The sequence below is a fragment of the Physeter macrocephalus genome, chromosome 18, assembly GCF_002837175.3.
Source record: "Physeter macrocephalus isolate SW-GA chromosome 18, ASM283717v5, whole genome shotgun sequence".
Classification (NCBI taxonomy): domain Eukaryota; kingdom Metazoa; phylum Chordata; class Mammalia; order Artiodactyla; family Physeteridae; genus Physeter; species Physeter macrocephalus.
In genome coordinates, this window is record NC_041231.1 from 51,271,628 (window position 1) to 51,289,680 (window position 18,053).

At 41.5% G+C, this 18,053-nt stretch overlaps 1 protein-coding gene across 12 annotated transcripts in view; it reads right to left on the reverse strand.

Annotated features, from left to right (window-relative positions):
• Positions 1-18,053, reverse strand: part of EXOG (exo/endonuclease G) — a 51,277-nt gene that overhangs the window by 21,899 nt on the left and 11,325 nt on the right. For 7 of the 12 annotated variants that reach the window (XR_003676847.1, XR_003676843.1, XR_448304.3 and 4 more), the window contains 4 exons: positions 15,147-15,261; positions 2,382-4,479; positions 1,334-1,434; positions 1,135-1,238 (listed from right to left, as the gene is read on the reverse strand). Coding sequence is in view for 2 of the 12 variants with exons in the window: in XM_028478926.2 (XP_028334727.1) it covers positions 4,018-4,479; positions 15,147-15,261 (577 nt within the window). In the remaining 10 variants the exon portion in view is untranslated. Of the gene's footprint in view, positions 1-1,134; positions 1,239-1,333; positions 1,435-2,048; positions 4,480-15,146; positions 15,262-18,053 lie in introns of those variants that run through there. The other 5 variants (XR_003676845.1, XR_003676846.1, XR_003676848.1 and 2 more) reach the window with 5 other exon arrangements.

Sequence of the window (18,053 nt, forward strand, 5' to 3'; positions counted from 1 at the left end):
GCCCGTGCTCTGCAACAAGAGAAGCCACCGCAATGAGAAGCCCGTGCACCACAACGAAGAGTAGCCTCCGCTCGCCGCAGCTAGAGAAAGCCCGTGTGCAGCAACGAAGACCCAATGGAGTCAAAAATAAATAAATTAAATTTTTTAAAAACCATATGGAAAAGAATATAAAAAAAGAATGTATATATATGTGTAACTGAATCACTGTGCTGTACAGCAGAAATTAATACATTGTAAATCAACTATACTTCAATTAAAAAAATAAAAAACAAAAAAAAAGTGAAGTGCTGTGTCTACAACTTACTTTTTTTTAGACAATGATTTACTTTAAAATGGTTCAAGAAAAGAACACCAATGAGATGCAATATTGAGGGAGGGCATTCATTGCACTTTCAACTTTTCTGAAAGCTTGAAATTATTCAAAATAAAATTGGAGTGAGGGGTGGATTAAACTCCCTAGGCTACTCTGACATGACCCAAACTTGATGCGCACTGGACAAGATGACCCCTCCTGTCCCATCCAGCCTGAGAGCCTGCTGACTGAGGCTCTGTGTTCGGGCGTGGTCCCAGCAGTGTGGCATTAGGCCACACTGACCCCTAGAGGTGCTGTGCACTCAGAGGGGACCAGTCCTTGGCCGAATTGTTAAGTTCAAGGACATGGAAGAGAAGCCCATCCAAGCACCCCATCTCCCCTGCCCCAAATTATACAGAGTGTGGTACATCCCACTCGGCCCTCTGATGACCTGAGGGTTGGTCCCTGGAGGTGGGGCTAGACTGGAAAAACAGCACTGGATCCCGTGATAGACCACCACCATGACGACACCCAGAAAAGCAGTCCAGACGAAGAAGCTGGGCATGGATGTGGGCAAGAGCAGGGGTTCCATGGTCGATGTGAGGCCACCCCTGACCAGCTCCACCAGAATGAATTAGAGGCTCAAGGAGGAGAGTGAGGGCCCAGAAAGGGGAAGGGCACACAGGGTGGACGCGGTAGGGAGTTAGCAGGGAACACAACAGCAGACCCTAGGGTCGGGGACGGGCTGCTGACGGGAAATTTGAGATTCGTCATGTTAACGCCAATGACATTTATGGACTCACGATCAAGGCAGGGAACACAGGCGACATGGTAATACTCACAGTCACTCCAAGAGCAGGGCTGCAGGCTGAGCCCAGCTCTGTAGGAAGCCATTCATTCCCTTGAGATCAGACTCTGTATCTCCTGCTGGGCTCTATTCTCAGTCCTGAAGGAGGGACGGAGGTTTTCAGTCTTTTGAAGATGGAGGCACAAGTGCAGAAACACTAACAGGTATTTAAGGGGCTAGCACACCCATCCTACCTTTGCCACTTGTGTAAGGTCCCCCTTTGCTGCATACGATATAGGTGAGATAGTCTCAATCCATAGACCAAAGAGCCTGAAGTCTCGAAATAAAGATGTTACTGCAGGTGGAGAGAGATTAGGGAGTGAGTCCCTCGCCCCCAGAGGCGGGGGGGTCCCAGCAGCAGAGCCTGGGTCCTTCTCCCTCGGCAGGCTCCCTCAGACCAGGGGCTCCCTGAGCATAAACAGAGTGGAAGGCAGAGTCCCAGGTGCAGCCTGAGACCACGGCAGGACCCGGAGAGGGCCCGGCTGGATGGTGATTGGCTTAGGTCAGTAATGAGGTGCTTCTTTGACCAGAAGGACACACCTGGTGTTGGGGGGAGGCCTAGGGCTCTGCTGCGTCTGAGTCCAAGTACTCACCAGTCCCACGGGGGAGGCGGAAGTGATCTGATCCAGAGGAAAATCCTGAGCTCTACCCGGTGTTTACATTTCAAAGTTTGTTTTGGAGGGACTCTTAGTGGAAGTGTTGAGACAACAATGCAGGCATCACTTGTCGTATATCAACAAAACTTTTCCATATAAAAATGAGGACTGGGAGACTGCTTTTTTAATTATAAGTAGTTATCTTTTTTTTTCCACAATGACCCGCTAGCATTTTTCCTAGGAACTAAAAACATGTTAAGACACTTTAATTTATTGATCTCCAGTGTTTACATTTCAAAGTTTGTTTTGGAGGGACTCTTAGTGGAAGTGTTGAGACAACAATTCAGGCATCACTTGTCGTATATCAACAAAACTTTTACATATAATAATGAGGATTGGGAGACTGCATTTTTTTTTTTATTATAAGTAGTTATCTCTTTTTCACAATGACTAGGTAGCGTTTTTCACAGGAACTAAAAATGTGTTAAGGCACTTTAATTTACTGATCTAAAAATCAAGACTTTCTACCATCGAGGTGGAGGCACAGGAGTGAGAGCAGCATGGGGAATAACCCCAAGGCTGCTGGATACTGAGGTCAGAGGAGAACGTAGTGCCAGGCCCGGGGGGACAGTGGACGGGGACTCACCTCTGGAGATGGTGGTAGGACCTCTCCCGCAGAGCCGCCCTCGGGCTCCTGGAAACACACCCAGACCCCACTGTCACCTCTTCAGGAAGGAGAAAAAGTAACAGATTTTTTTGGTCACAGTGACATTTTGGCTCTTTCTCCCTGAGAAGAAAAAGCCTGACACAAGCTAATGGGGAACAGTGTGATAAAAGAGGACGGTATTAATTGGGCTGAAGTGTTCTGACCCCCCCCAACTTCTTTCTTGTTTACCCAAATAAAGCAGAACAAGATCAACCATTCTCATCTTACCTTTATCTTAACACCTTGGCATTTCTGTTAGAGACAAACACAAAAACACCACAAAAACTGTTCTGGTAACACCACTTGGAAAGACAGTACTGACAGGACACAGTCAGACAAGTTCCTACGCTCTATTTGAAGATATTTTACTGCCTGCACTTATGACAGCCCATGAAAGGATTCCACGTAAACCCAAATCTAGAGATCTGGCTCAGAAAAACAGCCACTGTTTCCCCCAGAGGTAACTGTCTTTGGGTCTTTGGGCCAACCAGGTAGACAGGCAGGCACAAAGGCGAGCAAGCCATGAGCTGGTGAATCTGCGGGCAGAGATTCACAAAAAGCCCATCTGGAAAGCAAGGAACACAACAATTTGGCACCAGCCAGTCACTAGAAGAATTGCATTTCTGAAGGCAAGCAGGGACTCAGATAAACCCCATGAAGCACCATCCTCTAACGTTCAAATACCTGTGATTGTTTCCTCCCAAAGAACTAAGGAGAGTTCAAGTCAGAGGACATTAAAGTCCCTATGGCTCGACTGCAGACAAGAAACCAGACTCCTCTTACCAAGCAAGCCCCAGGATCACAGACACCCACGGAAGTATGTCTTTGAGCCTCTGTGTCAGGGAAGATTTTAACGTACCCCATGTTATATGCCTCATTCTTTGTGGATTACTTCTTTGGGAAGATGAACCTTGGGCAAAATACTTCAGCTCTCTAAGCCTCAATTTCCTCATGGGTAAAATGAGGATAGTGGTATTTCCCTCAGAGGGTAGTTGTAGGATAATACATGTAAAGCACTGAGCTTAGTACAGAGAATACACTAAGTGAGCAGAAAATGTAGTTGTTGAGTGCTTCTGCATAACAGAAGAGGAGGAACAGCAGGCCCATGAGAGGAGGAACAAGAAACAAATATATGATACACGTGGTCAGGACAATGCATAGAGGTTATCTGAGAGCCATCTCTAAGACCAGCTCAAATCCCAGGGAAAGAACACGTACAATCTTGGGTCCCAAGAAAGCTGAGCAGATACATCAAAGACACTGTACGATTTGGAGGCAGAAAATAATAACGCCTTCACATACAATACATCTAGAGGGACACGCACACAGCGTCATCCCGCAGACACAGCCCTCCTGTCAACTTGACACAAGACCAGCCCGTGATCTGCAGGCGTTAACAGTTTCCTTAGTTTCCCACGTCAAATAAAATACCAACCAAAACATTTGACATCTTTTGGGGAGAAATTTAGTCTGAAATTTAGGATTCCATCATTTTAAAACAAAGCCACTAAAATACAGTATCTGAAGAGGCCACACCTGCTTCATTACAGATGACATCACGCTTCTGAGAGGTGAACTACGAGGGTTTTCTCTCCAGGACTTCTGACTGCTCCTGAGCTTTGAGTTCTTCCAGCTTCTTCTCGTAGCGAGTCATGAAGTCCTCATCAGGTTCAATGCCTGCATTCCGCAAATTTTCCATGACCTTTTCCAGTCTGAGTACCGATCGGGCTCCCTCAATCTTTCTTGTGCTCAGGTACAGAGTGAACTCCCTGAAATCCAGGAGCTTACAGGTGTCCACCGAGCAGATGTTCTTGATGTCACTAGTCCTATCCAGATGAGGGAAAAACACCAGTCCTGACAACTTCTCCAGCTCCTGCAGGCTCACCTGGAACTCACTTAATTGGGGCTGGAAGCCAATGGCCTTGTTGGGCACCACGAAGGCCCCTAGTGCCAGGGGCTCAGCAGACCTCGGGCTTCTGCGTGCCAGGATCACCTTGTAGAGGTGGGAGGGCACCGCAACATTGTCCTCGCCGATCACCTAAAAGCAAAGCAGCCATATTTGTGATGCTAATTTGCACTAGCAGGTCCCAAATTTTTCCTGAAAAGCTTTAAGATGCATTTCTGAAAACGCACTTACAAACTACCCCACCCCACCCCCAATGGATTGAAATTCAGCTGCCAAAGGTAATAATAAACCAAGACACAGATTCACAGAGAAGATGAGCATTTAACAGGTAGATTCTGATAGTCTTTAAAGCAATGCCACCCCAAAGAGCAGGGGTCCCATTCTCTGCTCTGTCTGTAGGACAAAGGGATGTCAGGAGTGAGTCCTGGGTTTTTTAATGGACAAGAAAAGCTGTCACCTTCTCTCTGTCTCATAATCAGAACTTCTGGTGCTCCTAACATTCAAAGGTCAAAACGGCCAGCTTAGGGAACTCCCAGTTCTAGAAATAAAAATATGGCCTTAGTTTACCAAATTCACTAGGGAGCTAAACAAACAGCCTTTCAAGAAGCAGCCAGACACACCACATCAGTATTACCATCTCCAGTATCACCTAGACTGTGGCTCATTTTTTAAATTATATTAGGTAAATGTAAATGCTGTTTGCTCAGAGTTCTGCACACTCTTGGGTCTGCTATCAAACACAGAACCCCTGAATGTGTCATCAGATCAAACACTTTGGAAAGGTATCCACACAGCAAAGAAGCCAGAGCCAGGGTCAGGCCTGAAAACAACTTGGTTGCCTGTGGAGGTTGGCTGTAATAATGAAATAACACTGGTATGAAACCTTTTCAAATTTCCTTCCAATTGGCTTAGAAGCCATTATCTGTTTTCTGGAAAAGAAAAAAATGAACGTCCATTTCCTTAATGGTCTCCAATAAAATGACACAATCCAACTACAATATGCTTGTGGTAGTACTACTCCTCCCGGGCCCGCCCTTCCTTGGCAAGAGGCCTCCCTTGCAGGCCAAACCCGCTTGCTGTGGGAGGCCCCGCTGGGAGCCCAGATAAGGTAGAGGGATGAGAGCTACAGAGGATTCTTTTCTGCTTTTCCCAAGCTCCTACCTACACGGCGCACAGCCTAACAACTCCGACGCCATCTGCTGCCTAACACGCAGGGAAGTCCCACCGCCAAGGCCAACTGCAGGGCTGCAGGGAAGACCCATCATTCCACAGGAATGATCTCTATAACTGTCTTGGAAGTTAGCGAAAGTGGTCGGTCAGGGTGCAGTTTAGAGTAAGGTTTATGAAACTACACAACCTACAGACACAAAATCCCACACTGCCGCCCAAGAAGTCATTTATGCATGCTCTTCAAGACCAAAAAACACACTGAAGGTGAGCTCGATGGAGTACACAACTAGCCCACAGATCACCAAGAGATGTTAACTCAACACTGCAACTCAGAGGTCCTGTGCCCGGCACTGCTGGAAATACTGAAAGGAATGATCTTGAAAGTAAATGCAGCTGGTGCTGCTCTCAAGAAGCTTCCCATCCAGGAGAGGAGTCAACACCCACAGCCTTCACTGCAGGCAGAATGTGGTGAGATGCCGATACGGACCAGCAGCAGCGCTGAGGGGGTGGGTGCAGGGGAAGCCAGGGACCGGAGCTGAGGGGGTGGCTGCAGCTGAGCCATAGTTTACAAGGGGGGCGGGGGCGGTTAAATGGGCTCCAGGTGGTCCAGGCACTAACTAGCTGGGGAGCCAACAGTTAAGCAAATCCTTGGTGCCCCCTGGTGGACATCCTCCATCACTGCAGCACAGATCTCAGACTCCAACTATCAGACCAGTCGCTTGATTATTTTCTCTCCTCATGGACTCTGTCTACAAATGACAACTCTCAAAAATAATTAATTGGTTAGGCCATTTGCTGCCAACCAGAGCTTCTAACCAGGTTTATTAAATTCCAGCCAAAAGTAAAGAAGCCTGACATTTGAAGATTCATGGCTTTACCTCATGGAAATGTTACTATTTCTATTAGATTTTCAAAAACTCTCACATAGCTAGAGGACCTCTAATATTACTTTTGAGAAACCTCATGGACACAGAAATTCCTACTAAGAACCACAAAGTGTGACTCTTCTACCCATGACGGTCTCATAATATTTCAACAAAGGGGGCGTAAAACACTATTCCCAGAAATAAAGAGAATAATGGAAACCTTAGCCACTATCTTCTCTGGTTCAGTCTGCTTTGTTCTCAGGAAGTAAACATCTTTAATCTGCCTAATATAGGAACCAGTCCTATTTGGAAATTCAGAAACCTCATTGTTTCTTCCTTGAATTTAAAACTTAAAAAAAAAAATCCTGAAATATTTTAAAGCTATCTTCTTCTCTGTAAACAACTCAACCTACATAATAAATTCTTCCCACTTTCAGGAAAACTGGAAGACTTTCAGAAAATGTTTCTAGAAACTAGGGTACTGAAGCAGAATGGTTCAGCAGATTGAAACCCCACAGACCTGAGGCTTTGCACGAAGTTGCAAGTCACAGCCACTGGTATCTTCTTTTTTCATTCATAAAATGGGTAATAACAATCCCCAAGCAGTCTATCTCATAGGATAGTTCTGAAGATACAAAGACACGTCAAAAAAAAAAAAAAAAAAAAAAAGATTTTGAAATCTGCAAGGCCTATGTAAAAAAGCTATTTTTGTAGTGGATGTCATTCAAAAGACAGAAATGCAATTGCATTGGTACAAAAGATGGTTCTGCAGAGGGACAGTGGGGAAACATGGGATCAAGCAAAATTAGACCAGTTCAAGGTGGACAATAGGATTTCAGGAGAAGAAAACAGGTTGGACCCAAATGATGCCCTAAACAAAGGACTCGAGGGCTTAACGTGAACCAAGTCTTTAGTATCGGTAAATCAGCAATAATCCTTTTCATATAACATTTAGGTATAAAAATACTTTACAAAGGAAATCCTTGCTGCTGTTAAATTACCAAACAGCACTCAACTCTTGTCAAGGCTGTAACAAAAGCTGGGAATCACTAGAAAATACAATATATATAACAATCATAAAGCTGGCACTCGCTCACGACCTGAAATTAGTTTCCGTACGTGCTGGCCTGCGCTCGTTCCCTCCTATCCAAGAGACAGAGATGACAATTTGCTCCCCCATCCCACCCCCAACTCCACACACACAGAGCTGGGCCTTCATGCTGACTCAGCGCCAGAAGAGACTGGCCGCAAACAACACCCAGGCTAAGCCTGCCCTCTGTCATGTTATATCTGCAGCAACTGCGCCTTAAGTGAAATAGCAAGCAGCATCTTGAGGAAAAAATATGTACCTGCAAGACTCAGATAGATGTATCTGGTTACGTTCCCCTGGTAAGACAAAAAAAAAAAAGCAATTCCAAAAATAAAACCGTTGGACACATCAAGAGATGAAGCCCTTAAAATAAGGGTCATGCCAATCAAGTGAAAGAGAGAGACCATGACAGTATGATAAACTGGGAATCTCTACCTGAGAGGCTGGAGGAACAAAAAGGGAGGAAGTCACAGGGGTGGGGAGTCAACAGGGGTGTGGCAGCCCCGTGTGCTACGTGTAAAGCCTCTGCGGGAGCTCAAACCCTGGGAGACGGTGCTTCTCACACTAGGCACCTGTCCTGCGTAGGGGTGGGAGATGCCAAGCCAGTGAAACAAGCACAACTTCCCAGACTCTCAATTCTGCTGGGCAATTTAGGATGGGGGTGAGGAAATATTTAACACAAAGAAGAATTTATTTCAACTAAAACAAATAGATATGGACATGAAGATTGCATAAAGATAAAAGAGGAGATTTCAAAAAAAAATTCCTGATCACTACAGCTGATGCCTCAAGATCCCTGGAAGCATATTTTCAATTTCATCCCCCTCCAGGAGTTGTGGAAGTTTGGAAAATAATGCTGTAGAAGGAAAACAGACTGTTGAGTACTTCTAACATCACCACCATCACCACTACTGAGTTGTCAAATCAGAAGCTCACTTTCTTGCCAGGTCAATTATAATGTTCAGGCCAGGATTTTCAGGTATGTTTCACTTGTCTTGATTCAATCTTTTCTAGAAATAGGCACATGGATGACCTACGCTATAATAAAGGGGGTGATTCTGATTAGAGCTGTCAGATGACTCACTCTGATAAAATCACTGCTACCAATCTTCCCTCAGGCTCACATTCACTCAAGTCCTATGATGCTGTGATTCCTTCCTACATATTCTAGCAAGACGTTTCTGCCTGGCTATAAGGAATCCTCCTCTTGGCCCATTTTCTGTTCTTATTTTTGCAGACTAGCAAATATCACTTGTAACTGCTCTCCATCCACACCATTTTTTACCTCCTGGACTTAAGCTTCTATATATGAAGAGCACAGCAATCCCTTCACTGTCGACTTTTGAGAGCTTAACAAATGACTGGCAATTCTCATACAAGTAGAGAGACCCACCTTTGGATTTCCCCCTTGACAATTACTAGCAATGTGACTTGGACATGACCCCTCGAAACCTCAATTTCCTTGCCTGTAAAAGAAGATAACCACTACTTGTTTGTAAGAGCTGTTTCTGAGGACTGACTGGGATAGCATGAACAAAGCTACCTACATACTGGGTGGTATATATGGCCCTCGATAAATACCAGCTCATCTGCTTCACTTCCTCCAAAGTATACACATATATGCTTCATTACCTAGATAGAAAAGTAAATTAATACCTCGCTTTTATTAGCTACATCCTCCTAAAATAAGGTTCAGAGTATAGTTGTAAACAAGAAGTCAATACTAAATGGATGGATTTAAGAAAACAAAACATGAATTGCCACACATAATTGCAAGATATTCCCCGGGAAACAGGAATTCATGATTCAAATACATATTAATTCCTTGAGAGGAAGAGACCCACCTCGAGGGCTGGGCAATGCTGTGTCCCCTTTCTTAGCATCACTAAAGGACATGGTTTTATCCACAATGATTTTATTATGAATTGCTAGAAAATAACCTGAATTTTTAGCTGGGCATTCAAGGTTTCTACAACCTGGTGCAAACCTTCCCTTCTATTATTATTATTTTTTTTCAAAACAACTTTTTATTGAAGTATAGTTGATTTATAATGTTATAATATTGTATTAGTTTCAGGTTTATGGCAAAGTCATTTAGTTTTATACATACACACACATATATATTCTTTTTCAGATTCTTTTCCATTACAGTTATTACAAGATATTTAATATAGTTTCCTGTGCCATACAGTAGGTCCTTGTTGTTTATCCTTTCATTTTCATCTTCTTTCCTAAACAAGTGCTCTAATCCAACTGTCTGAGGGACTTACTATTTCTCGGCATACATCCTACCTTTTCCTACCCCTTCCCCTTGCCTAGCTTTGCCTCCCATGTCTGTTTTCCTTAACCAAATTCACCCAAATTTATACGTGTATATATTTGTACGCATATATATATAATATTTTTGGCCGAACTAAATTCCTAAAATGGTGAGCTCTGAGACAATGTTTCCAATTTAATTTACTAAAGGATCCTATTTTGCTTTCATGCTAATAAATATACTAAAGATTTTTAAATTTAAAATTCCACCTGAAATCAGGTTTGATGCCAAATCTAACAAAAGCTATAACAGAAATTGTTAGTGAAAAATATAAATACGTATATAAAAGTAGATATCACTTTGATATGATCCCAAGAAAGATGAAAAACTACATACCCATCGAGGGACATAGATTCCTATCAACATTCAACTTTACGTACACATACATAACACACAGAGTTATCTGCTTCCTTTACGACCAGGGTCTACAAATCTCCTTCTCAAAAAGCACTGGAAGGACTTCCCTGGTGGCGCAGTGGTTGAGAATTCACCTGCCAATGCAGGGGACACGGGTTTGAGCCCTGGTCTGGGAAGATCCCACATGCTGCGGAGCAACTAAGCCCATGTGCCACAACTACTGAGCCTGTGCTCTAGATCCCGCGAGCCACAACTACTGAGCCCACGTACCAGAACTACTGAAGCCCACACGCCTAGAGCCCATGCTCCGCAAGAGAAGCTGCCGCAATGAGAAGCACGTGTGCAACAAAGAGTAGCCCCCGTTCACCGCAGCTAGAGAAAAGCCTGCACGCAGCAACAGAGACCCAATGCAGCCAAAAATAAATAAATAAAATTAAATTTTAAAAAAGCATAGGAATATTGAAGATGGAGGAAAAAGGCCTTCCCAACAATGTGTCACTAAAAGCAATAGAATTCACATACTATGTTTTTTGGGGCTCTCTCCACCCACTAAAAACGGCTAAAAATAAATGTGGTGAACACACATGACAAGGCAAACAGCAGACCGAGTACTCAAGAAACAACTTGTCCAGATCTTGGTTTCTAAATACCAATCCCCGTTAAAATGAACCAAGAGAAATGGCTGATTCCAGAGTTTGCCCAAGATGAGTCTGGAACATCCTGTTATGCCAGAAAGTAGGAAGTGCAGAGAAACTTAGTGGAGTCCTCCTCAATATTACAGGTGTTCAGAGCTTCTGCAAAATCTGAGTACAAGTTATTAAGTAAAAGAACTGATAAAAGTTGTTGTCTCAAAGAAATTGAGAGAGAGATGACTCCCCAGGATGTGAAATAGAGAAAAGAAGGGAGAAAGTAATCAAGAATGTAGTTTGAAGCATGTTATTTACAATTCCATATACAATCCTCCCCCATGAGAGGTACTTAAAGATTTGCCGAATTAAAGATTTGCCAGTGTGAGCATGAATAGGTCCTATAAATTAATATAGACATGAAAACTAATGATATAGGTTCAGAGGCCCAGAATCTGAAAGAAAAGACCTAGGACCAATAATGCTTTAAAATAAAAACAAAAAAACAAGACTGTTACTCAAAGTATACTCTTCAGGAAGCTGATCTTGACTGCCCTCACACATTCACCATTACGACACTAATTAGGGTGAGAAGAGCTGACAGGTCTCTTTTGAAACTCTCTTCAAGGCTACCTGAACATGCCTGAATATCATTCACGGATCAACTATTTAGGAGAAGCAAGGTTAAGTCTTTTTAGTGGTTAGTTTTACATATTCTAGTGTAATAAGAATTCTGGTCTAGAAAAGATATACTAAAAGGTATATACGTATATATTTGTTTCATTCTGAATTAACTGCAAATTTATTTATTTATTTTCTCTTCCCTCTTGTGTCTCCCTCCCTCCCACCCTCCCTATCCCACCCCTCTCATGGTCACAAAGCACAGAGGTGATCTCCCTGTGCTATGCGGCAGCTTCCCACTAGCTATCTAATTTACATTTGGTAGTGCATATATGTCCCTGCCACTCTCTCACTTCGTCACAGCTTACCCTTCCCCCTCCCCATGTCCTCAAGTCCCTGCTCTAGTAGGTCTGTGTTTTATTCCCGTCCTACCACTAATCTCTTCATGACATTTTTTTTTTTTCTTAGATTTCATATATGTGTTAGCATACGGTATTTGTTTTTCTCCTTCTGACTTACTTCACTCTGTATGACAGACTCCAGGTCTATCCACCTCATTACAAATAACTCAGTTTCATAACTGCAAATTTAAAATGTGTAAGGATGGCATATGGAACACGTGCACACCCTTCACCCAGATTCATCAACTCAACATTTTGCCCAATTCCCTTTATCACTCTCTTTTTCTATTTTTTCCCTAACCCTTCTGAAAGTAAGTCATAGACAGATCTTTCAGGATGTATCTCCTAGGAGCAAAGACATTCACTTATATAATCACAGTACAATGATCAAAATCAGGAAATTTAACACTGATAAAATATAATTATCTAATCTATAGACCTCAAACGTTACCAATTGTCTGAATAAAGTCTTATTTAGCAACTTCTGTTTTTCTGATCTAGGATCTGATCTAAGATAACACAATGCATTTTGTTTTCAGCCGTTTTAGTCTTTAGTTTTTAGTCTCCATTAACCTGGAACCGTTAATTTCTCACCCTTTGTCTTTGACAACACTAACATTTTTGAAGAATGTAACTCAGCTATTTCACGGAATGTCCCTCAGTTGGGGTTTGCCTGATACTTCTGCATGATGAGACTCAACATTATGCATTTTGGGCAGAAATATCACAGAAGTGATATTATATCCTTAGTGCATCACACCAGCAAGTACAATTTATCAGTAAGTCCCATACATGCAATATTAACTCTGATCACTCGGTTAAGGGGGAGTTTCTCTACTGTGAAGTTACCATTTCTTGCTTTGTTATCAATAAGTAATTTGTGGAGGGATTCTTTTAGATTATATAAATGTCCTATTCGTCATAAAGCTTCTACTCTCTAGTTTTAACATCCACTGATGATTGAAACACATTACCATGATGGCTACAAAATTATTTTTCTCTTTCATTCTTACAAACTTATTAGTTGACAGTCCATGGTACACAGAAGCTTCTCCTTACACCCATGTGTTTACTTATGTATTAAGATATGGATTCCTAATTATTAGTTCTATAATCCATTTTATTTTGATATCAAATAGTTCCAGACACGTTAAGCTAGAACTCCATAAAGCTGATTCCTGTGTTCTTTTGACATGTCCTCACCATTTGTTTGAGTACTTACTTGCTTCCTGGCACAAGATGTTCCAGTTTGTACTTTGCCTGCACCATCCCTGGAATCAGCCATTTCTGCAAGTGCTGGGTTCTTTCAGCAGGAGGTGCTTTTTTAGAAACCAAGATCTGGTCTCAGGGTACACTCTGCAATTGCTAATAGCATATCACTGCTTCTAGGCGCTTTTAGCAGACATAATAAAAATTATATCCAACTTAAGAAAAACAATATACTTCCCATGACAGCATGTGGCCAAAACATATTTAACAGAAATATTCACACACACACAAAAAAGCTGTTTCGTGAAATGCTCTAACTGCTGGTTAACTGTCCCTTTTAAACCTTGTATACATTTTTCTTCTACTACACAGTAAGCTAGTCATACAAATCTTTCAATTTTATGAAAACAAAGCCCACACAAAACTGTAATTTGATCATTTAAGGTGTAGAAGTGAAAGCTGGGAGAACCTATTTTCCAAAAGGAAGAGTAAAGAGGATTTACCAAAGCTCAAGAATAATTAGTATTCGAAAAATAAGAGAACACACGGAGCTTTAAGGCATTTTTTCCTTCTAATATTACAAAAAACACGAAAATTAGCAAGTTGATGAGAGGAGAGAGATTAATCTGCTTGGAATACTAACTCCATTGCCACTCCTTCACTCCCACCCCTGGAATACTCTGAGGGCGTGAGCACCTGTGTGAACACTTGGAGACTTACACATCACTGCTCATCAGAGCCAGGCGGGCTGACAATAAGCCAGTCAAGTGGGACAGAATACACCCTAAAATTGTTTTCGTTTTCCTAACTGTTTCTTGGATCATTCAATTTTATCACAGACCCCCTTAAGTAACCATGTAACCTAAGCAGCATTTACTAAACATCTACTAGATGTTCCCCCCAAACACACCTCCTCTTTGCCTTTCCAGAAAGTCCTTCAATCCCTCTCCTTTCACTGACTCTATCACCTTTCTTCCTCCTCACCTCACTTCATTCCTGACCCTCTGTAGATCTCACAGTACATCAGTTCAGCCACCCTCTTGGCAGAATCCTTTTTTTTTTTTTGTTAATTGGAGTATAGTCGTTTTATAATGTTGTGTTAGTTTTTACTGTACAGTGGAGTTCCCTGTGCTATACAGCAGGTTCTCATTAGTTATCTATTTTATACATATTAGTGTATATGTCAGTCCCAATATCCCAATTCATCCTACCCCCCTTTTACCCCCTTGGTGTCCATATCTTGGCAGAAATCATTAATCTTAGGCATAACAGAAGCCGTCTACACCCCTCACATCACTAATTATACTCTATCTTCAATCTCCCTTTCCTTTAGTTCATAAAGTTCTGAAATATCGTGCGTGTAAAAAAAAACTTCACCTTTTTAAAAAAATCCAAGCATCTAAAAGAAAAGCTTTTCCTCCCATTTATTCAACTAACTGCAATCTGCATGTCTTCCTGAATTTTTCCCTCTTCTGCACCCAGAAAATGAATTTGTGATTACTCTTTCCTGTATTCCTCTAATCCTCCTCACTCCATCTGCCTGAGTTCAGCCCGTGTCTGTAACGATACTTAAATCCCAGAATTCTGCTATTGATCTTAAGTGTCCTGCGCTCACACCATCCATCCTCTGGAGTCCCCGTGCTTCCCTCCTGACTCAGTTCACTCTTACTCACCCATCAAGTCTAGCTCAAAAATCTCCTCCTTGGGGGACTTCCCTGGCGGTTCAGTGGTTAAGACTCTGCGCTACCAGTGCAGGGGGTGAGGGTTCGATCCCTGGTCGAGAAACTAAGATCCCACATGCAGCGGGGCCAGAAAAAAATATCTCCTCCTCTGTGAAGTCTTCCTGACCCCCACAAATAGGGATGGTCAGTTCGTTCCGACACCACTTCATCTATGCGTTTATACATCAGATCACACTTTAACATAATTAACTGATAACATGTCTATTTCCCCTTCTAAACTGTGAGCGCCCTGAAGTCAATGCTTGCTTTTTAACCCATCATTTTATCCCCTATGCCTATCATTCCAACAGGTGCTCAATAAATCCTGGTGAATAAATGAAATTAAAAAGTAGAATAAAGAATGAGATTATAATCTCATGCAAATAACATAAGCTTGAATATTAAAACACGTTCCTACCTGGTAACTAACCGTTTTCCTTCCATTGCTTCCAGTCTGAGGTAAGGTCAGCGGTCCAGATACTATCCAGATGTCCTCAAACCTCTCTGTCAGTTCTCGACAGTACATTTCTATTCTGAGAAACAAAGCAAAAAGATGTGTGATATTCTCACACATAAATGTAGAAAGAGCAGCAAACCATATCAAGTCCTTAGGAGAGAGACCAAGATATTAGAGAAATCAATGTAAAGAGAATATGGCACAAAACAGTATAAGCATATAAGCAATGTTCTTCCCAGTGTTTACTGCATGGAAAAACTTTTAAAATACATGCATTTATACAACTACCTACATTTTCCTGTGTGTGCATTCAATGTACAGTTTATAACTGAAATTTTGTTTTGTTTCCTCTATTTTTCTATGCCCTAGTTCTCAAATAAACTTTTTTCAAGAATTACATATCATTTCAAAAAGTTGATATATCTTTTTTATGTAACTACTCCTACTGTAGGACAATGGGTTTATCCTGACATTTCTTAAATAATGCAACATTGTATTAATTCCTTAGAATAAATTTCAAGGGCCAGAATTACTTTATTGAATAAATATTTTAATGATGCTTGATTATATGTAAAACTAATATTTTTAATGAGACTGTATAAATTTACTCTATAAACTCCAAAATATGACACAGCAGTTTCACAAGAATCTTTAGAACACTGGGAATAATCATTTAAAAACTGTTCTTGCTAATTTATTAGATAAAAATGGCAAGTAGTTTTATTTTTTATTTTTATTTTTTAAAATAAATTTATTTATTTTTATTTTTGGCTGCGTTGGGTCTTCGCTGCTGTGTGTGGGCTTTTCTCTAGTTGCGGCGAGCGGGGGCTACTCTTCGTTGCGGTGCGCGGGCTTCTCATTGGGTGGCTTCTCTTGTTGCAGAGCACAGGCTCTAGCCACACGGACTTCAGTAGTTGTGGCACTCGGGCTCAGTAGTTGTGGCTCGCAGACTCTAGAGCACAGGCTCAGTAGTTGTGGCACACAGGCTCAGTTGCTCCACGGCATGTGGGATCTTCCCAGAGCAGGGTTCAAACCCGTGTCCCCTGCATTGGCAGGTGGATTCTTAACCACTGTGCCACCAGGGAAGCCCTGGCAAGTAGTTTTAATATGCACTTTGTTATACCACAGTTGCAAGCAATTTATGAGAGGTAACAATGCATGACATCATTCCTCAGTTTATCTAAAAAGTAAAATCAACATTACATCTTACAGCATATATGCCCAATTAAAAGTAAAGTTTTCCTCCAAAAAATATATCCCTTGAAAAAGGAAAATGTTAAATGCTTCCGAAGGTATGTAATCAGTCAGAATATGGAAAGAAAACTCTATAGGACAAACATCCCAGATCTTCAACCAATAATTTGCAGGGGCAGGGAGAAGAGGAGAAGCCTACAGATTAAAAGGGACTGAAGCGATGTATTACCCAAATCTATGTGTGGACTGTGTCAGAATCAACCAAAAAAAAAAAAAAAAAGGTAAAAACCAGCAGGGAAATTTGAACACTGATTGTTAACAAGGAATTACTGAATTACTGTTACATTTTTAGGGGCAATGACAGCACTCTGGTTATATTTTTAAAGAATTCTTATCTTCTAAAAATATATATCAAAATATTTGTGGATAAAATAATACATCTGTGACCTGCTTAAAATAATCTGCGTAGGGGGAAAGGAGGATATGTAGATGAAACAAATGTGGGCCATGACTGATAACTGCTGAAGTCTTTTTTAGTGTGGGGTGCTCTCTTCATTATTTCAAACCACACAGTAATGTCTGGGGAAAACGCAACAGCATGAAATATTTGTACCAGTTTTAAATGCTTAAAAGATCCCCTGAAAGAACTGCATGAAAGCATCAGAAAAATACAGAATGCCCAGATGATTTTATACAGTAGCCCCCCCATCCACACAGAATACGTTCCAAGACCCTCAGTGAATTTCTGAAACTGCAGACAGTGCCAAATCCTATATACACTGTTTTTTCCTATACATATATACCTATGATAAAGTTTAATTTATAAATTAGGTATAGTAAGAGATTAACACAATAACTAATAATAAAATAGAACAATTATATAACAATACACTGTAATAAAAGTTATATGGGTGTGGTCTCTCTCTCTCAAAATATCTTATTGTACAAATTTAATGACTTTTCCATCTAAACTAAGCACTTATGCTTAGTGGTCATAACTTTTGCAGCTCGAGATGCAACAGCAAAACTAGCATGAGTTTCTTTTTTCTTCTTCACAGTTTCACAGATAGAAGATTCCTTTTTACCACAGATCTCAACCATCTCAGCATACAATTTCTTTTCTTTCTTAAGTCAACAACTTTTACCTTTTCACTTAAGGGAAGCACTTTACAGCTTCTATTCAGCAAATCCAAGTTGCTAGCATCACTACTCTTGTGTTTGCGGGCCATTATTAAGTAAAGTAAGGGTTACTTGAACACAAGCACTATGAAAGCGAGACAATTACTGACCAATGAGGGGAATACGCTGTACAAAGGGAGGATTCACATCCCCGGCAGGACACGGCAGGAGGCGCTAGATTTTATCAGGTTACTCAGCAACGTGCCAATTTAAAACTTATGAATTGTTAATTTCTGGAATTTCCCACTTAATATTTTTGGACTGTGGATGGTGAGTAACAAACAGCAAAAACCAAAACCATGGATAATGGGGGACTACTGTAAACAGCTTCTATCAAAAACTGGTAATGGAGGAGGCAAGAATATACAGTGGAGAAAAGACAGCCTGTTCAACAAGTGGTGCTGGGAAAACTGGACAGGTACATGTAAAAGTATGAAATTAGAACACTCCCTAACACCATACACAAAAATAAACTCAAAATGGGTTAAAGACCTA